The 23,806-nt window shown below is 42.8% G+C and overlaps 1 protein-coding gene across 1 annotated transcript in view; it reads left to right on the top strand.

Annotated features, from left to right (window-relative positions):
* LOC115468315 (E3 ubiquitin-protein ligase TRIM39-like) overlaps positions 1 to 12,457 on the top strand; it is a 57,472-nt gene extending 45,015 nt beyond the window's left edge. The window contains exons 6-7 of the mRNA XM_030199958.1: positions 7,904 to 7,933; positions 11,825 to 12,457. Of these exons, the coding sequence (XP_030055818.1) occupies positions 7,904 to 7,933; positions 11,825 to 12,351 (557 nt within the window). The 3' untranslated portion in view covers positions 12,352 to 12,457. The remainder of the gene's footprint in view (positions 1 to 7,903; positions 7,934 to 11,824) is intronic.
* Positions 12,458 to 23,806: the final 11,349 nt, after the last annotated feature.

The following is a 23,806-nucleotide window of genomic DNA, read 5'->3' as shown; positions in this document are numbered from 1 at the left end:
GCTTCGGCTCTGTCCTCCCGTGTGGGCACTCTGTCCAGCTTGGAACCTGGGGCTGGTTTTGAAGGCTCTTCAGGGTTCTCCTTTTGAGCCGCTACGGCGAGCTTCAGTGAAAGATCTGACTCTAAAGGCCGTCTTTTTGGAGGCCATCACTTCGGCGAGATGGGTGTCAGAACTCCAGGCGCTGAACTGTCAAGACCCATTTCTGCAATTCTCAGAGTCCAGGGTAACGGTACGTATCATGCCTTCCTTTATACCTAAGGTGGTTTCAGCGTTTCACCTAAACCAGCCTGTTTTTTCTACCCTCATTTGCTAGGGAGGAGTTTCCAGAATCTTTTGGGCAGTTGCACCTTTTGGATGTGCGCAGGACTCTGTTGCAGTATCTGCGAATTACAAATTCTTTCAGGACCTCTGATCATCTTTTTGTTTTACTATCAGGTCCTCGCAGAGGGTCTCCAGCATCTAAAGCCACTATTGCTCGCTGGCTCAAAGAAGCTATCTTTTCAGCTTATCTGCTGGCCGGCCGGCCTCCGCCTGTAGCCTTTAAGGCGCATTCTACAAGAGCGATTTCTTCCTCTTGGGCTGAAACTGGAGCACTCTCTCTTCATGAGATATGCAGTGTAGCAACATGGGATTCTAAGCTCTCATTTGCCCGACATTACAGGCTGGATGTGGCTGCCAGGAGGGATGCGCGTTTTGGAGCACAAGTGCTAGCGCGTGGTGTGGCCTGTTCCCACCCTATCTAGGGATTGCTTTGTTACACCCCATATGTAATGGCTTCATCTGCTTGATGACAAGGAAGGGAAAATTAGGTTCTTACCTTAGTAATTTTCTTTCCTTTAGTCATAGCAGATGAATCCATGAGCCCTCCCTGTCTGATTGACTGTCTGATTGATTGTTTAATGATGTGACTCTGTTTGATGTGCAGTTTTTTTTCTGAAGATATAGTCCTTCCTTGGGAGAAAGTTGGAAAACAGTCTTCAGGATTACTGTTCAGTTACAGGAGGATGAGTTCATTCCCTCCATTGAGTTAATGCTCCTGTTATGGGGCCATTGTTCGCTGTGAGGAAAGTTCATGTTGTTCCCATTGCGGTCTGTTATGCTGCTTTGGAAGCTTCAAATACTGAAGAGGCAGATGGAGCTAGCTGACCATAAGGCACTATGGTTTTTGAGTGCTCTTTATCTCCCCCTGCTGGTTGATGGACACAACTCATACGTAATGGATTCATCTGCTATGACTAAAGGAAAGAAAATTACCAAGGTAAGAACCTAATTTTCCCATTTTCAGTGCTGGGCTGTACCAAGATACTGAGTATATGGATATACATTGACTGGCAATATTCTGACGGGTACCGAATAATAACCCAGATAAAGTTACCACATCCTTTTTGTTGTCCTAACTTTATCCAGATAGTTACCCAGTTACTAGACCAGTGGCGTAGCCAAGGGTGGGCCTGGGTGGGCCCAGGCCCACCTACTTTGGTCTCAGGCCCACCCAGTAGCAGCACACCTATGAAGTGTCTGGCAGGGATTCCCAAGCCCCACTAGCTGAAACTTCCTGTCCTTCCTGCATACCAGCCTTCCCTCTGATGTATTCCTGCCTATGTGGAAACAGGAAGTTGCATCAGAGGGAAGGCTGTGGAGCCAGCATGAGCAGTGTGTATTATTTGCTGCTTGCTGCCAGTGAAAATCTGCTATTTAAATGGTATGGGGGGAGGGGAATGTTTGAGAGACCATATGGCATTCAGGCGAGAGAGGTAGAGACCAAATCACTTGTGGGACAGGGCAGAGTTCTGCCCACCCATCTTGGGCCCAGGCCCACCCAACATTGGGTGTCTGGCTATGCCCCTGTACTAGACTGAATCTTGCCACTATTGAGGTAACTTCTGACTCTTCTGATTCTGAACCTCCAAACCATCCTTGCACTGTTTTGATAATGCCGAGACAGACTGGCCAAATTTCAGCGCTATTATTGACCCTGAGATTAGCAAGTTTAGTGTGGGCAGTGGAAGGATAGACTGCTCAGAGTTGTTGCAGTATAGTGACGGGGTAACATACCAAGAAACTATTATCTATTGGTGAAAATCTGAGAGAATTCTGACCACAGACAGAAAGACTGAACATCTCGGTAGATGGAGTCCATAAGCCCCATCCAGTCTGCCCATCTCACTTATAACAGACCCTCAACCAGAGATTCTTTTGATCCACCTTCCTTTCCATGAAATACTATTCCCTCAGCTTGGTTTATTAACATTTTTATACCGCTTAACTTTCACACTCGTACTGCCACAGGCCACTTTTTCCCGCGCCTTGGTTGAAAATCAGTGATAAAGAGTAACTAGAGCACCAGAGGGAATAAAGCGTAAAGAAAGTGATCAAAAATAACTCTAAAGCCAGAGTAATTCATGTGTGAAAAATGAAAAGAACAAACCTTTAAAAAGAGTATGAAGAAATCTCGGTGCTATAAAACAAATTAATAATCAAACATAAGACCACACTGGCTTTACTTGCCGCACGGCCATTTCCTGCAGGAAAGAAAGATTTAGCCTTTTACACCAGTGCAGGCCCCCTTTTGCCTCAGCTTGGTAAAAGGGATCCTTTATGAACAACCAAATCAAACACTACTTGCAGATGGTCACGGGATTCGGTGCATTCTAAATTTGGAATTACCACTCGGCTCACAAAAAATACAAAATCATGCGTGGGGCTGGTTACATATCTAAGCGAAAATGGTGCTTCAAATAAGACAAATAGTACATCAGATGGAATTGACAGAGATATTACAAATAAAGCATAAATCTAAGCCGCTATGCCCAGAATCATACTGATGCACTAAAGTAACATATAACCAAATTCAAAGACACAAGGTTGTCACAAAACACTTAGCCACCCACCTGGGGTTATCCTGCAGCAACTTAAAGGGTCTATCCCCAACACAGCTCAGGTCTGCCTTCACCTGCTGCTTGTGCTCTACACTAGCACCCTCCTCCCACCAACTGGGTCACAACCTTCTCTAGGTGAGTCTCCCGCTCTCAAGGTATCCCTAGTGATTTCTAGGTTACTTTGGGCCACACTCCCAGTGGACCCACAGTTCCCAGAAATCACTCACAGACCCAACACACAAACCACCAGGATTCTTTATCAGTCCAGACAAATAGGGCAAACAAACAATTAGGTTTATTCTCTTAAAAATTTTGAACAGTGGAACAAAATAGTGGAAATAGCAAACAATAACAGGTAACTGAAATATTGATTAATTATAACATTAACTAAACATCTGTATACTGCCTAAACAGTACCGGGGAAGATCAGGACATATAATTCACAGAGCCTCAGCTGAAGTGAAACTCCCACTTTTACCAGCTACTAGCACACTCACAAAAGAAAACACAGTCTCCCTCCAATACTTAAAGTTCAAAGGAACATCTGGGAACACTGCTATTTAGAAAAAGTTGACAAATGGGGGGGGGGGGGGGGGGGGAAGTGACGTCACCAAACAGCATGGTCACATGAGAGCAGAGCTCCCGATACCCCACAAAGAAAAATAGCAAATCTGACCAACCTGACGCTCAGCTGAATAATATAACACTAGTGAATGGCTTCCCGATCCGTAGGAGTAGGGAAAACGACGAACCAAGCAACTTCAGAGCTTAATCTCTCCTGTTTCGCCTTTTTGGGCGGAGCTGAGGCGGCCCGAGACAAAATAACGGAGGCCCAGCAATTACAGGCAGCGCCAGAAGCTGCCCATGCGGTCTCAGCAGGCAACATATCTGAGCGCTTGGTCTCGGGCCGGGAAGAGGAAGAACTCCCACCAGCCCTCCAAAACTGGCTGCAGAATATCAGCGCAGACATTAAAGCGCTTAGATCGGAGGTGGTGACACTCGGAACGGACTTAAGAAGCGAGATACGTGAACTGGGGTCCCGTTTGGAAGAAACGGAGCTACAAGTAGAATCTCACATCGCTGGAACAGCAGATCTCACACTTACAAAAAGAACATCAGCAGATGAACATGAAAGTAGATGACCTTGAAAATAGAGGTTGCTGCAACAATTTAAGATTCCGTGGCCTGCCTGAAACCCCTACATATCAAAATAGCGAACAAGTGGTACAGGAGCTAGTGAGTGCACTGCTGGCGGCAAATGACACAACTATTGAGGCGGAAGCAATCCAGATTGAAAGAGCCCATAGAGCGCTGGGCCCGGGGAAAAACAACACCCCAAAAGACATTATAGCATGCTTTACCAGCTTCAAATTGAAGGAACAAATATTAAAGGCGGCACGCCAAGTCCAAGATTTCAAAAGGGATTCCTATAAGATTGGGATCTATCAGGACCTTGCTGCAGCAACGCTACGGCGAAGAGGTGAACTAAAGCCACTCACGCGCCGGCTCAGAGATCTCAATATCCAATATAGATGGAGATATCCCTTCGCCCTTGTATTTTACAAAGAAGGGAAAATGCATCAGATACAAACGCTGGAGGAGGCCAGAGAAATCTGTCCCGAAGCAGATTTCCGATTGGAGCCGGAGGACGCTAGAGTGAACAAATGAGGAGCCACATTTAACGCTCCTCCCAAATGGAGAAGAGTGGGCAAAATGCCCGAGAAGGCTACAACGCCAGCAATCCGCCACAAAAGTTTCCTGAAAACCGAGATCAGGGGGGAAATTTGGAACCGTTGGTTGAAAAAGATTACTGCAGATGTTATAATGGGACAAGCCTTTGGTTCTATATATGGTAACAGTTTGGTTCAGAGATGTTAACAGTAGATATTGGGGTACCTGGTAAGCGATTTGTGGGTCACTTCACCTCTATTTGGCGCCCAAGGGTAAGCCATGTGGTGCCATAAATTAGGAGGGGAGGTTTACAAAATGTTAGAAGGAGGGGGGTGGGGAGGGAACACAAGGGTTTGACTGGGATAAGCAAGAGGGGAGAAATAGAAAAAGTGGACAAATGGGAAAAGAGCAGCACCTGTCACGTAATAAATAATGCATATGGCTCATGTCACATAATGGCGCAAATTGGACAACTAATGAAAAGAATAGCACATATCTCATATAAAAAAAACACAAAAAAACTAGCATATTATCCAGTCAATATCACACTAATTATGCAGCGTTTTCTCATTATTATGGTTACTTAAAGGGTGGGGGGAGGGAGTGAAAAAAGGAATGTTTTGGGGTGGGAATATGGTTGTTTAGCGCTTTAGAAATGTTAAGTAGTAGTAGTAGTATATGACTAGATTCATTTGTTTTTGTGGATTTTGCATTAAAATGAATACGAACAGGCTTATTTTCGAAAGAGAAGGGCGCCCATCTTTCGACACAAATCGGTAGATGGGCATCCTTCTCTGAGTCGCCCAAATCGGCATAATCGAAAGCCGGTTTTGGGCGCCCTCAACTGCTTCCTGTCGCGGGGACGACCAAAGTTCACGGGGGCGTGTCGGAAGCATAGCGAAGACGGGACTGGGGCGTGCTTAACACAGGGCGTCCTCAGCCGATAATGGAAAAAAGAAAGGCGTCCCGGGACGAGCACTTGGCCGACTTTTTTGGGTTTTTTTTTGCGACCAAGCCTCAAAAAGGTGCCCGAACTGACCAGATGACCATCGGAGGGAATTGGGGTTGACCTCCCCTTACTCCCCCAGTGGTCACGAACCCCTCCCACCCTCAAAAAACAATTTAAAAAATATATTATACCAGCCTCAAATGTCATACCCAGCTGCCTGACAGCAGTATGCAGGTCCCTGGAGCAGTTTTTGTGGGTGCAGTGCACTGGCGGACCCATGCCCATCCCCCCCCCACCTGTTATACTTGTGGTATAAATGTGAGCCCTCCAAAACGCACCACAAACCCACTGTACCCACATCTAGGTGCCCCCCTTCATCCTTAAGGGCTATGGTAGTGGTGTACAGTTGTGGGGAGTGGGTTTGGGGGGGGGGGGTTTGGGAGGCTCAGCACACAAGGTGCTGTGCACCTGGAAGCTTTTTCTGAAGTCCACTGCAGTCCCCCCTAGGGTGCCCGGTTGGTGTCCTGGCATGTCAGGGTGACCAGTGTACTATGAATGCTGGCTCCTCCCATAACCAAATGGCTTGGATTTGGTCGTTTCTGAGATGGGCGTCCTCGGTTTCCATTATCGCTGAAAACAGGGGACGACCATCTCTAAGGTCGACCTAAATGTTGAGATTTGGGCGTCCTCGACCGTATTATGAAAACAAGAGATCTTGTTTGAGTCTCGAAGTTGCGCCATTGTGAATTAGAATTACAATGGCTCATTCATTTGATGTTCTTGCACATTAAGCTATAGAGAGAGTGAGTCATCATATCATATCCCAGAATTTATTTGACATTCTTGTACATCAAGTTCTCAACGTACACATGCCTGTACATATTGAGTTTAATTATTTCTGGATTATCACTGACAAGATTCTCTTCCTCATTCATTTTATTATATTTTATATTGTTTGTATGTTTTTATAATTCAACCATTTATTACACTATGGTATATATGTAAATTTTTTTTAACTTTGAATTTTTATTGAAATAATATCTCAAACATAACAACAAGCCATTGGCTCCAGCATATGACATTGCAACAATTTAATTTTTATTTTAACATTATGCTTATAACCCTCTTATCCCCCCTGGTATGTATGTAAATTTATGTGTGGTCTGGATCTATAATCATATCTCTGTGTTTTTATGTTAGACCCTGAGGCAGGCGCTTGTGTGCCGAAACACGGCCCATGTCGGGTCTTTTTCACAATAAAGGACGGCTGTTATCTCTTTCTTGAAGACCCAGTGCTGCTTTTATTGTCTGTGTTCTATGCTTGTATGCTGTAATACTCTCTCTTTTGTGACTACGTTCTTACTTTATACCAGCTGTACCCAAAGCAACAATGACCTTGCGTTGTCTGTTGTCACTTCTATTTGAGTATAACCTGAAGAAGGAATGGGTGATAAGGCAAAGATTGTTTTATTTTGTTGCATTGCATCCTGGAAGTCATGTGTTTGCTTTGTCATAAGCTTATTCCTGGGATAAGCAGAAGAAAATCTGTTTTACTCTTTTGGGATCTTGCCAGGTACTTGTGACCTGGATTCACCACTGTTGGAAACAGGATACTGGGCTTGATGGACCTTCAGTCTTTCCCTGAATGGCAGTTCTTATGTATGAATGTAATTATAAGACAATTGAAGGACAGTTTTATAATTCAAAATCTCTAACATTTCTCTCTCTATTGTTTTTTTTACAAAATAAAATCACATCCTGCAGGAATAGGTAAGTTTTATTCAGTTAGCAACTTATATATTTTAGGGTTGGCAATTAATGTGTTAATAACACCATAAATGCATTAATATTTTAACGCATACCATGTTGTTTGATGCTGCCTGTTTTTTTTAATGCTGACCCACCCCTCCCCCACGCTTACCTCTACAGCAGGACTCTTTTCTCCTTCCTCGGAGCTGCCTCAAACTCCTTCTCTCCCCCTGCACGGACAGGCTCTGCAGATACTTGAGCTGCATGGTGCATGAAGTTAGGGAAGGTCTCTTGAGACTTGAAACCGCGAGACTTCCCCAAATTCCTGCACTGAGTGACTCAAGTATCTGCAGAGCCCAATCATTGTGCAGGGCGAGACAAGGAGTTTGAGGCAACGTTGAGCCTGAGCCCTGCTGTACAAGTCAATGTAGGGATTGGGGAAGAGAAACTTGGTGAAGGCTGTTTGAATCTTTCTTATTTAATGCCCAAAATTCTGTGATTAAGCGCACTTAATTGCATGATTAACATTTTTAATCTCATAATTAATCACTATTAAAATTTTTAATCATTGTTCACCTCTAATATATTTTTTATATCATTGTACTTATTTCTCTTCTCTGCGATCTGATCATTGTTCATCTTTATTTTAATGCAGATTGGTGGATGGAATTTGGCAGATATACAGGTAACAATCTGATATATAATAATTATACAAAACCATCAAATCCACTAATGTGTCCTTTGACTGTGATTTCGCTTTACAAACACCTACAGTCAGTGTTAGGGATCATTTTCACCCCTGTGATAGAGAAGACAATGTGTGTTTCCCCTGATCAGGGTCAGGGAGTGATCCCTCTGGTTCAGACCTGGCAAGTTTCCCACATTCATTGGGAGACTCCAGTTTTCACAGGTTATCTCCGAAACTTCCCCGAGTGAATGCCTCCTACCCAGCAGTCTGTGGCAGTCCCAGGACTTTTCACCAAATAATACAGTATAGTTTGCTTCTGGAAATAGTCACCAAGTGTCCTAGAGTGGCCAAGAGGGATACAGTAAATAGCTTTTTATCATTGCCTCCAAAAACTGCTTTCAAAATGGAATAAACATATTTAATCTGATGACCAGATTAAGACAAGAACTGTTTCCATCTGAATAATACAATATAGTTTGCTTCTGGAAATGGCCACCAAGCATCCAGGGGGTGAGTTACAAGCTACAGGTACCAATTGTAAGAGAAAGAAACATGTGATGTGTCTTAGTGACAAAATAGGTGTCTTAGATAAGCTTCATTCCAGCATGTCTGTTTCTGCCTTTGGCCACAAGCTAAATTTTAATGAATCAACAATCAGATCCATCCAGCAAAAAAAGGAAGAGATTCAGTGGTCTGTTCGTGATGCAGAACCAGAAAGTTCCAAAACTACATCTGTGCTTCATGATGAGTCAGTAGAAAAGATGGAAAAGTGGTTAAATTTGTGGATTATGCAAATGGTTGATTAAAAAAAAGCACTGTGGACAGCATTGCTGTGAGGATGAAACCAAACAGATTTATAAACACATCACCCAGGGTCAGGAAAGCGTGAAACACTTTTCTGCTAGTTCTGGCTGTCTTGTGTTGGGGTCTGCACCCACCTTAGCCAAACCCCAACTGATTACTGCTAGAACACCCAGGTTCTTCGATTTGTTTCTTACGCTAATACACTAATAAAACAAATAGTACTTACTCACTCAGAAGTGAAATAAAAAGAAAAGTTTATTCTGGAAACAAGTAAATTGTAGCTCAAGCAGAGCCTTATAGCAAGTCTGAAATACAGAAAAGAAATTATTAGACTTCCTTGGGTCCACTCCAGTTCACTGCCCTGGAAACAAGGAAGCCCAACCTACATAGATTTCCCTCATTTTTATACAATTGATTTAGTACATGTTATACAATAATCCGGAAACTAATTGCCATCTTAGCACATCCCACTAACCAATCATCTACTTTCCTAATCCAACACATCTGACTTCTGTTCTATCAATTATCAGTTCATACCCTAATTCCTACATAGCAGTTACACCAATCCACCTGATCTGAGTCACAAAGCCATCTTCACCCACCTACTAGTAACTTCTCTCCCACTATACTTTCTGTCACAGATTCCAAGCCCAGCAGTTTTTTTATATCACATATCCAAACTATATAGCAGCTGACCTTGTGGTTAAGCTAGCAGACTGTTCCCAACTTCCCCTTTTCACTATCCAGATACAATGTGGTTTCAAACTGTATGAAACACAGGAAATCTTGACCCAAGAATTAATACAGATCTAAATATCCATTAATGTTATCTTAATTACATTGGACCATTCTATATGCGTGTACTTATCTTCTAAAACCTTGTAATAAAGTTCACAATCAATAATTTCTTAAACTGCCTGGTACAGTATCTTGCCCTAGACTTGACCTTAACACTGGTCAGCAAAAATATAGAAAAAATAGGGGTTTTTTTTCCATTCTCGTGACACACTCTCTCACCCAGATCTTGTATAACTGTCTCTCAGCCACTCACATCTGTCTCAGTAAAAAGGTCCACTTCCCCTTCTCCCATTTCTTGCACAACAAATCACAGTAAATGTATAAACATGTTTTGGGGTCCATTTAGTTAGGAGTGTGGGTCACATGGGTGTCCTTGCACAATTTCAAAAGGTCTGATCTAGCTAGCAAGGCTTGAAATCAGCACACAGAATAATTAAGGGAATGAAATAAATCTTACAGGTAACCCTTGTTTTATTATCCAGAGGAGTGCCCTGAAAATACGAACATTAGGGGTCCTGACCCCCCCCCCCCCCCCTCCCCAAGTTCCCCACAACTCCTCCTCTCTTTAGCAAAACACCCATAACACTACCATTCTTCTGTGATAGGGTGTCGTGGAGGGGAGAAGTGAAGGACAGGGTGTGAGGAGAGAGAAGGACCAGCCAACAAGGGTAGGAAAAAAGTGAATTACTGAGAATAACATGAGAGAATGGTTAGAAGATATCAAACAAAGGTAACAGGTTGGCTTCATCATAGATGAACAAATCTTACAGGCAATCTGGGTTTATATCCTAAAACTAACTATAAATATACTTGGAATCAAAAAGTTCAAAAAGAAAAGAAACGTATACTGGCTGTTGACCTTCTTCATCAGGATACTTAAGACCATTGTATGGCTGTACAACTAAGATTATGGGGACAACAAAAAGAAGTTAGGTGTTCAATAAACCATCGTGAATGCCGAGAATGGACTGTACATCCAAATTTAAATCAAAATAATTTTTGTAATCAACAGACTGGTCTCAGCCTCCATCTGGTGCAGTGGGATGTGTCCTCTTCTGGAATAGGATAACAACACTGAACCTGTGGGATGGGACAGATTGAGCCAGTCTGGGTTTTACTTTTATTGCTTTCAATGGAAGCAAAACCCGGACTAGCTCAATGTGTCCTCCTTTCTCTGGAGCCATATGGTAACCCTGGGGTGGGGAGAAGAAGATGTGCTGGACCTGGGGTGGGGGAAATGGAGATATTTATTTTATTTTTTATTTTAGTTACATTTGTACCCCGAGCTTTCCCACTCATGGCAGGCTCAATGCGGCTTACAGATACTTATTTGTACTTGGGGCAATAGAGGGTTAAGTGACTTGCCCAGAGTCACAAGGAGCTGCCTGTGCCTGAAGTGGGAATCAAACTCAGTTCCTCAGGACCAGAGTCCACCACCCTAACCACTAGGCCTCTCCTCCACTTGATGGGGGGGGGGGGGGGGGAGATGCACCTTTACTGGTGTTATATAGTCAGAGCTCTTTTTTTTTAATTCAATATTTTGGGTGGAAGAACAGTAGATGGAAGAAGTTATTTTTATTACTCAGATTTTTTGTTTGTTTGTTTCAAGCCACTCAGGGGTCGATATTCAAAGCAATTTAACTGGCCAAAAATGTCTCCTGACTAGTTAAATAATTTCTTTGTGCTAAGCAGTAATTTTCAGCTCTGCTAAGGTGTCCCTACAATCAGCCCCTCCAAATGACACACTGATTACAATTTATAAGAAATTACTAGTTTACCTATGAAAGGTTATTCATATAGTTCCTCTGTGTACATCCATATGTTGCACAAGACGGCATGTTTGAAAATATAAGTGAGATTAAATAAAAATTCCACCAAGAATAAAGAATGACAAGGAGGATGCAGCAGCTCATATTTGCTTGCTTTGTTTTGAGAGTACGGGGATGACGGCTGGGTGGGGGAAGGGAAACATAGATTAACCTAATTGGCTTCAACGTTTTGACGTCATCCCATCTCCTGTTTTTATCCAGCTCCTTGGTATGAATAGACTGATTCCGATAGGGTACACTGAAAAGCTGATATCCAATAAGATGAGTCAAATCTATGAGGCAGGAAGGTGAAAATAGCCAATAGCAGAGTTCCTGTCATAGAAAAAGTGATTGACTGAAGAACCAGCAAATGAGGGTTAGAGCTGGGAGTGTGAGGAGCCAATGGGTTAGTGGTGGGTGTGTGATAAGCTAATGAGAAGTGTTTGCTCATGTTTATTAATGTGTCTTTTCTCTGCAGTAAATGTGACTCTGGATCCTGAAACTGCTCATCCTAATCTCGTCCTGTCTGAAGATGGGAAAAGTGTCAGAAGTGGAAACACAAGACAGAATGTGCCGGAAACTCCTCAGAGATTTGATACTTATCCCTTTGTGCTGGGGAGTGAGGGCTTCACCTCAGGGAGGCATTACTGGGAGGTGGAGGTGGGGGATGTGACTCTCTGTCTATTGGGAGTGTGTAAAGACTGTGTGAGGAGGAAGGGGGGGATCACACTGTCACCTGAGGAAGGATTCTGGACAGTGGGGCTGTGGTTTGGAGAGAGATGCTGGGCCCTCATCTCCCCTGTGACCCAGCTCCCCCTGAGAAAGAGACTCTGGGCGGTGGGGATTCTGCTGGACTATGAGGCAGGAAAGGTCTCGTTTTATGATGCAGAGAATAAATCTCATCTCTTCACCTTCACTGACTCCTTCACAGGGAAACTCCGACCTTTCTTCAGGACTGGTTTTGAATTTCCTCTGAGAATCCGCCAGGTACCAGCCTGGAATTAAACAGCAGGACTCAGGATTAACATTCCCAGACTCTCTCTCTGCTTGAGAATTTGTACTTATGTTACCAAACTCTTATGTACAAATAAATCTGGGAAGCTCTGCTGCTCTTCCTTATGATTTCATAAAATCCTGCTTCTGTCCTGATTTATTTCTTGAGGGCCCCTTTTACTAGGCCACGTGATTTTTGGTGTGAGTCCACTACGCATGTCTGGAAAATATTTTTGGAGGCGCGTAGCAGATGCACACCAAGTGGCATCTGCCGCCCAAATTTTTACCGCTAGGTCTATGGCTGGTGGTAAGGTCTGAGACCCAAAATGGACGCACAGAAATTTTGATTTTGCCGCACGTCCATTTTCGGCAAAAATTTCAAAAAGGCATTTTTTTCTAGGCACGCTGAAAAATAATTCTGCACATGCCCAAAACCCACGCCTACACTACCGCAGGCCACTTTTTACTGCAGATTAGTAAAAGGACCCCTTAATCTGAAGTCTCTGGCAGGATTGTGAGAGGTGGAAGATTGTTCAGATTTGTGTTAAACATGTTCAAATCGATCACTGCCACAGAAATATTAAAGTTTGAGGATTTCTTTCTTTCCTGTAAAGATGGAAACCAGAAAACTTTCACAGTTTAAAATATGAAATTATCTATATAATAATTTGTACCTCAAGATTCTCTGGCTATCTGGGTTCGTAACATCCTGACATTAGCTCTCCTCCAGCGTTCCCTTCCCTATCACGGTCCCACCCTCGCGTAAAGACCAAAAATGTCAGAAGAGGGTGGGACACTGAGAGGGAAGGGAACACTGGAGGTGAGCTGACATCAGGATGTTACGAACCCAAGTGAGGGTAACGGAATGCTGGAGGCGACGTGAGCTCAACCTGCCTGCACGGATCGCTGGAGGCGACACGAGACCAACCTGCCTGCCGCTGCTGCGATCTGAGGTAAGATGGACGGCTTACAGGCAGGGTGGCAGGAAGGACAGAGTCACTGGCCATGGAGGGGAGAATCACTGCACATGGATGGGAGGGCAGGGCTGTGCCAACACGATGAGGTGGGTGTCATGGACTCCGCCCCTCAGGAGCAGACCACGCCCAATTTCCAAATAAAATTTCTCTCGAACTGTAGTCGGTGGCCTGTATCCGGGCTGTCTGACTCCCAAAGGACGGCGTCCACACCAAAATATAGGAAAGGTTATAGGAAAGGAGGTAATTTAGGGAAATAAGGATAGAACAAGGGAAAATATAAGGTACAACAATTACTAAACCAAATAACCAGTCCTCAATAAACTTTAAAATTTAACAATTTATTTGTCAGATAAACAAATATATATATATATTTCTAAAATAACTACTTTAATTTCTATTCTCTAGGTTATCGTCTCTTCGAATCCTTAACAAAACATCATTTTATAAACATCAGATAAGTATTCAAACGTTTGTTTCTCCTTTGTCTCTTATCTATTTGCAATTCTATTTCACTTTCTCTTTTCTCAAAGAATTGATACTTTTCTTCACTTTTGTTTTTCAGGTCCTGTACTCCACTCAATACAACATAACGGTAAGTATGCTTAAGTTTATTTTCTTTCTATCTCTTTTCCTTTATTTTCTTTACCATACTCTGTTGTCTTCTTCGTTCTTTGCAGGCTCTTTGACTTTTCTTGAAACGTTGGGGCCCTTGATATGTTCAGTATTCTTATGATCAAGTATTTTCTTTTAGGAATTTCTTCTTTCACCTACACCTGTTCTTAACCAAAATAACTGAAAAGAAGACCCTTACTCCTTAACTTTTTCTCTGGATACCTAATAGAAGGGTTTAACTTATACACTGGCCAATATAGATAATAAAAATAAATTAATCAAAATCCCTAGACTGAATTTCCTATGCTAATTGACTTTTTCCCTATTCTCACAGAGAACTTCACTCTTCTTTACTGCTCTTCTCACTTTCCCATATACACTCTACAGTCACGCAAGACTTAACCCCTATCTCAACATTCATTAAATTTTTCATACATAAAATATTTATTATTTCCCTCTCAATCACTTTCATTCCACCATAAAACTCACTTTTTCACTAAACTTTGTCATTTAATCCATTTCCATACTTTGTAGGCCTTCACTTCGCACAGCTATTTCACACACACCCTTCTCCCTCGGTGTTCAGAAGCTCTCTGCCCAACTGCCCACTCGGCCGTTGCCTAGACAACGGAGCTTCCCTGGACATTCCGCCGTCCAGGCAACCAATCAGGTGCTCTACTTGATTTGGAATTCCTCCACCTGTCCATCATGGAACCCCTAACAAAAATTCCATTCTCCATTTTAATCAACTGTTTACCCATTAAAAATCATTAAAAACATATATTTTCCCCAATTTCTACCCCCAAACTTTTCCCAATTAACTTCAAAATTTCCATGCCGCCTAATATAAATTTCCCCATTATCCCTATATTTTTAGAATTCAAATTAACCCTTTCCTAACCGCACAATCAAACATTACCCCATAACACCCCTCCGAAAACCCAAAACTCCCCAAAAACCTATCCAAAAATTAGAAGACCCCTTCCCGGACCTAATACGTCGAAATTATTAAAATCGGACCATTTAAACCCCCCGAAGCACCCCAAAATGTCCCCCTATTAAATTACCCCCTTAAACCCCAATTTTAAAATTACAGCCCCCCCTAATTTACCTAAACTAACCCCCCTGAACACAAATCTGGAAACAGAATTCAAATCCGTTAAACCGTTCAGAATCTACGCCCCTCTACACCTATTATCACATTTTAAACAATATAAAAAATAAAATTTGGGGCCAAATACCCCCTTACCTGAAAGGAGAATTTCCTCTTTCGCTAAGACCCCCGCTGATTCCGGTCCCGGTGATCCCTCCTCAAAAACGGAGGAAAAACAAAAAAACCTCCGTGGCCGGGCCCAAAATTTAGCCCCCGGCTTCGGCCTACTCGGAGTTTTCTCGCCGATTCGCGTCGCCGATTCGTGCATGAGGCGCGCCGCCTCATGCATACTCGCGCGTCATTCCCCCGACGTCCTCTTCCCCTGCAGCCCTCTTCTCGGCGCTTCACGGGCCCGAAAAAGATCTTCACTCCCGGGGATGCGCTCCATCGGCCCCCGGGAGTTAAAAAAAACGCCGCTTCGCTGTCCTGCTCCCCTCCTCCGTACCGGAGCGCTCATCCAGCGCTCCGACTCAGTTTTGCAGGTCCGGGGACGTTCCCAACCATCCCCGGACCCCGAAACGTGCTGAGCCTCGTCCCCAAACCTGAACCTGCATTACACAGGCCCCAAAATCCCTCGGGAGCGCCACTCTTCCCCCGTAGCGCTCCCAACCAGAAAAATGGCCTCAAAATCGGCCCCGAAATGGACCCCAGCCACAGATGACCCCAGAAGCCTCCAAAAACCTTGCTGCCTACTCCTGCAGCATCGGAGACCCTCCAAAAACCTCCCAGGTAAGTATTTATTTATTTTTCTAACCCCAGGTTACAGTCGCCCGGCTTAAAAAAACCAAATATTGTCCCCAATATTACTATATTATTCTTTACAATCACAGACCACCACACAAACTTTCATGAATCCTATAACATTACTTCCTATAATCACTCTCAACCCAAATCCCCATTTTCTTCTTAACCACCCTCAGTCATCCTTAAATATTCAACTCTATTCAATCCTATTCTATATCTTATTCATCTTTTTCCTCTTATATAACTCTTTAAACAACAATACAAATATTTTCATTTTGCAAGGTATACTGTTAAACTTTAACACTACATTTCCAAAACATTTCATAAATTTTCCAAAATTGATGACGATTACTTTCAAATTCTTAAACTGTTCTTTAAAATAACCAAACCAACTTCAACGGTAATTTATTTTTTTTTCTTTAGTCCTACTTTTCATTTAAATACAAAATTTTCTTGTAAATATGTTGAACATTTTCCTTTGGTACTACGTTTTGACATTCGGATGTTATCAACATTTTCTTCTATTGTAGATTTACTCACAGGATTAATCCTAAATTCTGTGTAAACTAAATATCCTTCATCTATTACCTTTTTTACTCTTCTTGAGCAGTCTGACTTCACCATTTGAGAACTCTCAATTTGAGTCTCTTCAATTCCTTCCCTGCACATATAATATTTCTTTACTAAATTCCTATTAATTACTTTTTCTTCCATTGAATTTTTTATTCTTAATACATTGGAAGTATCACCCCAAATTTGTATTATTTGGTATGGCTCCTCCTCCCATGTGTCCTGAATCTTGTGCCGACCACGAAAACCTCGCCTCTGCAGCAACACCCAATCCCCCTCCCGAAGAACTTCAGCCCTCGATTTCTTATTATATTGGCTTCTTAGTTTTTCATTTTGTTCCTCAGAAGCTCTTCGGGCCAGATCTCTTGCCAGATCTAATTTGGACTGGTGTTGCTCTATCCAATCTTCCAAGGAATTAACTTGTCCTGTTTTCCAACATTCTTCTTCTTGTCTCACTAAAACCTGATGTGGCATTAAATTTTCTTTTCCCAAGAAAAGAAACGCTGGAGTAAATCCAGTAGCATTATGTATGGAACTATTGTAGATCTGGTTAATCTCAGGCAAGTATTTGGACCAATACCTTTTCTTTCCAGGTGGAAAAGCACGTAATATCTGGTGAAATGTCCGATTGTACCTCTCACACCTCCCGTTTCCCTGCGGATGGTAAGGTGTGGTACGGGTCTTCTTTACTCCATATAAGAGACAGAGTTCTTTTATGACTTTGGACTCAAACACAGTTCCTTGATCGGAGTGCAACTTATCAGGTACTCCATACATTGAAAACCAATGAGTGACCAGGATCCTCGCGGTTGTCTTTGCTGTTTGGTTTCTCGCCGCGACAGCGATAGTAAACCTTGAAAACATATCCGTCATCACGAAAACGTTTTCATATCCTCTGCTGTCCCTGTCTAATACCGTGTAATCCACTGCCAACACTTCGTGCGGTTTTACAACATTAAAACAACTCAATTCCGTTTTCTCAGCCGGGAATAATTTCTTTGAAAAACAGCATCTTTTGCAACTGTTAATCCATTCTTCTACATCTCTCTTCATTTTGGTCCAAAAATGTTCCTTTCGGAGATTCTTAAATGTCGTTTCAGTGGCAAAATGACCTCTATCATCATGGAATTGTTTTAATATTTCCTCTCTCAATTCCTTTGGTACCACCACCTGTAATTCTTCGCTGCCAAACCTACAGTCCTCATAGACCCTGTATAATACTCCTTCCCTTATCTGCAGACGTTCTCTGTGTTTCCACAGAAGTTTCTTATCCAGAGTATCAAGTTCTTCTAAACTTGGTAGCCGATTTTCTTTCAGCCACCTCATCACCTCTCGAATAGTATCATCCGACTTTTGCTTTTTCACTATCTCGGACTGATGTTCAGCACACTGTAATGTACCACAGGTGTACTTTTTCTTCTGGACGGATTTTCTCTTTTTAGCATTCACTCTCACTCCTTTACACAGAAATTTCAGGAAATCTTTCTCCTCATCTGGATCGCTCAACTCAGGCTCTTCATTATTTGACAGTCTGGATAATGCATCTGCCACAGTATTGCTTCTGCCGGTCTTGTACTCCACACTGAACTCTAGTTCCGCCAACTGAGCTAACCATCGCTGCTCCACTGCTTGAAGGTTCGCTGTATCAAGATATTTCAGCGGATTATGGTCCGTTCGTACTACAAACTTCTTATAGATGAGGTATTCTCGAAATTTCTCCGTGCAGGCCCACTTCAACGCCAATAATTCAAGCTTAAAGGCCGAATAGTTATTCGAATTCCTTTCAGATCTCCTCAGCCCTCTGCTGGCATACGCGATCACCCTCTCTTCGCCCTCTTGGATTTGACTAAGTACTGCCCCCAAGCCTTTGTAACTGGCATCAGTGGTCAGTATGAATTTTTCTGTGAATACTGGATATGACAGCACTGGAGCCGATGACATTCTCTCTTTCAGCTCTTCAAACGCACTTTGGCAAGCCTCTGTCCAAACGAATTTATTTCCCTCGGCCACATTTTTCCCGGTAATCAAATGTAGAGGAGCTGCTATCTGTGAAAAGTTCTTTATAAATCTTCGGTAAAAGCTCGCAAATCCAAGGAAACTCCGAACTTCTGTTTTATTTGACGGGATCTTCCATTCCTGTAACGCTTTCACTTTTTCAGGGTCTGTGGATACCCCTTGTTGCGAAACAATGTATCCTAAGTATTTAACTTCCCTACAAGCAAATCTACACTTAGACGGCTTGATTTTAAGCCCATGCCCTTTCATTCTTATCAGAACTTTTTCCAACCGCTCCAGATGTTGGTCAAAAGTTGGCGAATAGATTAAAATATCATCCAGGTACAGCAAGAGGACATTAAAAACATAATCGCTCAAGATTGTCTCCATTAATCGCTGAAATGACGCTGGGGCATTGCACAACCCGAAAGGCATCCTGGTCCACTCATATAGTCCAAATGGGGTAGTCACCGCTGTCTTTTCAATGTCTTGAGGCCTCATTCCCATCTGGAAGTATCCAGATGTCATGTCTAGGGATGTGAACCACTGTGATGATCCCAGTGCATCCAACGATTCGTCTATCCTCGGTAGAGGATAGGCATCCCTTATAGTGATGGCATTAAGTTTTCTGTAGTCGCAACAGAACCTGATGCTTCCATCCTTCTTTTTAATTACCACAGCTGGAGATGCCCATGGACTTTGGCTTCTTCTCAATATCCCTTGTTGCACCAGATCTTGCACATGACTCTTGAACGAATCAAAAATGTGAGGCGATACCCGCCTAAATGGTTGACGTATTGGATTAGATGTTCCTGTGTTGATAGGGTGTGTCACCAAATTTGTAAACCCGATATCACTATCGTTCGTCGAAAACACTGTTCTATGTTTCCACAGCAGTTTCTTTAATTTATCAGCTTGTTCCATGTTCAAATTACTCCAGTCCACCTTCACATTCGGAATCTGATCTTCCCAATTATGTCCCATCTCTTCCTGAATTTCCAGATTCATTTCAGATGAAATCATTTCAGGTACCTGTACCTCAGCTATTTGTGATTTACTTGGTATAATTACATCTTGGACTCCGATGTTTACCATACGAACTAATACATTTCCTTTATTTTGAGTTACCAATGTATTAGCCACTAATACTCTCTCTGGTAAATTATTCTTTCCTGAAGCTGAGACCAACAACGGTCCTGAGACTCCTCTGATTTGCTGGCATTTTCCCAGTAATATTCTCTCCGACATTGCCGGTAAAATTTGTCCCACACGCCCTTGGAGTTTTACTAAACCCACAATTTCTTTAACCTGTGTAGTTCTGTTCTGGGAAATCTTTGAAAGAATTCTCGATATTTTCACAGGTTCCATCACAAAACAGGATAGGTCCTTAAACAGCCCCTCCAAATGTTGAAGTACGTTCATCCCTAAAATTCCTTGTACTGAGTTTTCTTCAACATGTCCTTCCAAGAAATTATCTTTTACTATAAACACACATCTTTTTGGTATCAGCTGCCCTAAACACTGTACGTCAGCGTCGATGTATCCTAGTACAGGTAACTCTGTTCCGTTGACAGCCACTAATGTAAGTTGGCTTGCATCTTTGAGGCATCTTGTGTCCGGGAAGTTTTTGTAGAAAAAACTTGCTAACACGGTGGACACGTTGGAACCTGTGTCAACTGTACACAGCGTTTCCACACCTTCAATTTTTATCTTCAGAAGTGGACTAGACCCAATAGCCCGCTCTCCAAAAAGTTTTTCTTCTTGACTTTGCTCCCCATTTAGTTGTTTCTGCATCCTTACATTAGGTTTAAGGTTTTCACCTTTATTAATGTTTGACTCTGCCTGATTATTTCCAGCTCTCATGGACGTTCCACTGGTCCCAGGAATTTCAGCATTCCTAGGTCTCTCTTCCTGTTTGGTCCTGTCAATTCTCTCACTGCGACAGTAGCGAGCGATGTGACCGGGTTCTTGACAGCGATAACAGATGACATTATCAAAATTCGTTCTAGTAGGTCTCACCCTCTGACTTGAGCCGGAATACTCTCCTTGGTTATACGAGTATCTAGTAGTATCTCTTCTTCTCCTGTCCCCCTGTTCTTCCTGTCGCTCACATAGTCGCGAAAACATGTTTGTCATCTGTTGCATCATATTCATCATCATAGTGGTTTCTCTATTTTCTCCTCTCCCCACTTCCTCTTCGTTCTCCCTAGGTCTTTGGAGAATTCTCCTAGGTGCAGACTCACACGTGATTAATCCTTTCTCCTCTCCGGCCCAGCGTATGGCGCTCTGCATAAGATCTGCAAAGGACATATGAGCATCATCTTCACTTCTTTTTGACACTTCACGGCGTAGCATTTCATCTTTTAACCCCAACACGAATTGCTCTTTCAGAGTTTCTTCGGCATTTCCGATCCTCCCTCTGTCTCTCTTCATAATTGCCTCTAACTTCTCTTGAAGTTTGTATGCAAATACCCGTATGCTTTCCCTATCTCCTTGACGAAGATTGTAAAACTCCTGTATTCTCAGCCCAATTGCTGCTCTGTCTCCATACACTTGTCTGAGAAGCTTGTAGATCTCCTCTACTGCACAATCTCGTGGTAACGTATATTTCACGGTGTCCAGCGCTATGCCCTTGAGATGGTCCCGCACCACTTCCACCTGGTCCTCTTCTGGCACTCTTAGAATCCTTAACCTCGACTTCATCCGGTCTATCCATTCTTCTACACCGAGATCTTCAGGGCTTCTTCTAAAACCCGAGAAATCTGGAACTGTTCTGTCCTGAGGTATTATCACCGTATGTGTGACAATCTGTGGAACCCGACTTCTCACGTCACCGCTTTCGTTCTCCATGCTGCTTCAGGTGAGAGTGTTGCTACAGAGGCAAGGCCGCAAACAACACCAAACCCAGACCACAACCCCAGTACTGACACCACCAAAATCAGACTGTTCACAAGAGATTATATTATTTAGTAAATTCTTACTCTTACAAACCAAATTTTGTTAAATTTAACAATTGTTAACCCGCCCAAAGCTAGTAATCCTGCCGACTACGCCAATTTGTCATGGACTCCGCCCCTCAGGAGCAGACCACGCCCAATTTCCAAATAAAATTTCTCTCGAACTGTAGTCGGTGGCCTGTATCCGGGCTGTCTGACTCCCAAAGGACGGCGTCCACACCAAAATATAGGAAAGGTTATAGGAAAGGAGGTAATTTAGGGAAATAAGGATAGAACAAGGGAAAATATAAGGTACAACAATTACTAAACCAAATAACCAGTCCTCAATAAACTTTAAAATTTAACAATTTATTTGTCAGATAAACAAATATATATATATATTTCTAAAATAACTACTTTAATTTCTATTCTCTAGGTTATCGTCTCTTCGAATCCTTAACAAAACATCATTTTATAAACATCAGATAAGTATTCAAACGTTTGTTTCTCCTTTGTCTCTTATCTATTTGCAATTCTATTTCACTTTCTCTTTTCTCAAAGAATTGATACTTTTCTTCACTTTTGTTTTTCAGGTCCTGTACTCCACTCAATACAACATAACGGTAAGTATGCTTAAGTTTATTTTCTTTCTATCTCTTTTCCTTTATTTTCTTTACCATACTCTGTTGTCTTCTTCGTTCTTTGCAGGCTCTTTGACTTTTCTTGAAACGTTGGGGCCCTTGATATGTTCAGTATTCTTATGATCAAGTATTTTCTTTTAGGAATTTCTTCTTTCACCTACACCTGTTCTTAACCAAAATAACTGAAAAGAAGACCCTTACTCCTTAACTTTTTCTCTGGATACCTAATAGAAGGGTTTAACTTATACACTGGCCAATATAGATAATAAAAATAAATTAATCAAAATCCCTAGACTGAATTTCCTATGCTAATTGACTTTTTCCCTATTCTCACAGAGAACTTCACTCTTCTTTACTGCTCTTCTCACTTTCCCATATACACTCTACAGTCACGCAAGACTTAACCCCTATCTCAACATTCATTAAATTTTTCATACATAAAATATTTATTATTTCCCTCTCAATCACTTTCATTCCACCATAAAACTCACTTTTTCACTAAACTTTGTCATTTAATCCATTTCCATACTTTGTAGGCCTTCACTTCGCACAGCTATTTCACACACACCCTTCTCCCTCGGTGTTCAGAAGCTCTCTGCCCAACTGCCCACTCGGCCGTTGCCTAGACAACGGAGCTTCCCTGGACATTCCGCCGTCCAGGCAACCAATCAGGTGCTCTACTTGATTTGGAATTCCTCCACCTGTCCATCATGGAACCCCTAACAAAAATTCCATTCTCCATTTTAATCAACTGTTTACCCATTAAAAATCATTAAAAACATATATTTTCCCCAATTTCTACCCCCAAACTTTTCCCAATTAACTTCAAAATTTCCATGCCGCCTAATATAAATTTCCCCATTATCCCTATATTTTTAGAATTCAAATTAACCCTTTCCTAACCGCACAATCAAACATTACCCCATAACACCCCTCCGAAAACCCAAAACTCCCCAAAAACCTATCCAAAAATTAGAAGACCCCTTCCCGGACCTAATACGTCGAAATTATTAAAATCGGACCATTTAAACCCCCCGAAGCACCCCAAAATGTCCCCCTATTAAATTACCCCCTTAAACCCCAATTTTAAAATTACAGTCCCCCCTAATTTACCTAAACTAACCCCCCTGAACACAAATCTGGAAACAGAATTCAAATCCGTTAAACCGTTCAGAATCTACGCCCCTCTACACCTATTATCACATTTTAAACAATATAAAAATAAAATTTGGGGCCAAATACCCCCTTACCTGAAAGGAGAATTTCCTCTTTCGCTAAGACCCCCGCTGATTCCGGTCCCGGTGATCCCTCCTCAAAAACGGAGGAAAAACAAAAAAACCTCCGTGGCCGGGCCCAAAATTTAGCCCCCGGCTTCGGCCTACTCGGAGTTTTCTCGCCGATTCGCGTCGCCGATTCGTGCATGAGGCGCGCCGCCTCATGCATACTCGCGCGTCATTCCCCCGACGTCCTCTTCCCCTGCAGCCCTCTTCTCGGCGCTTCACGGGCCCGAAAAAGATCTTCACTCCCGGGGATGCGCTCCATCGGCCCCCGGGAGTTAAAAAAACGCCGCTTCGCTGTCCTGCTCCCCTCCTCCGTACCGGAGCGCTCATCCAGCGCTCCGACTCAATTTTGCAGGTCCGGGGACGTTCCCAACCATCCCCGGACCCCGAAACGTGCTGAGCCTCGTCCCCAAACCTGAACCTGCATTACACAGGCCCCAAAATCCCTCGGGAGCGCCACTCTTCCCCCGTAGCGCTCCCAACCAGAAAAATGGCCTCAAAATCGGCCCCGAAATGGACCCCAGCCACAGATGACCCCAGAAGCCTCCAAAAACCTTGC

Source organism: Microcaecilia unicolor, chromosome 4 (genome assembly GCF_901765095.1).
Source record: "Microcaecilia unicolor chromosome 4, aMicUni1.1, whole genome shotgun sequence".
NCBI lineage: Eukaryota > Metazoa > Chordata > Amphibia > Gymnophiona > Siphonopidae > Microcaecilia > Microcaecilia unicolor.
The sequence above is the reverse complement of the archived record's forward strand: the minus strand, read 5'-3'. Positions and strand labels throughout refer to the sequence as shown.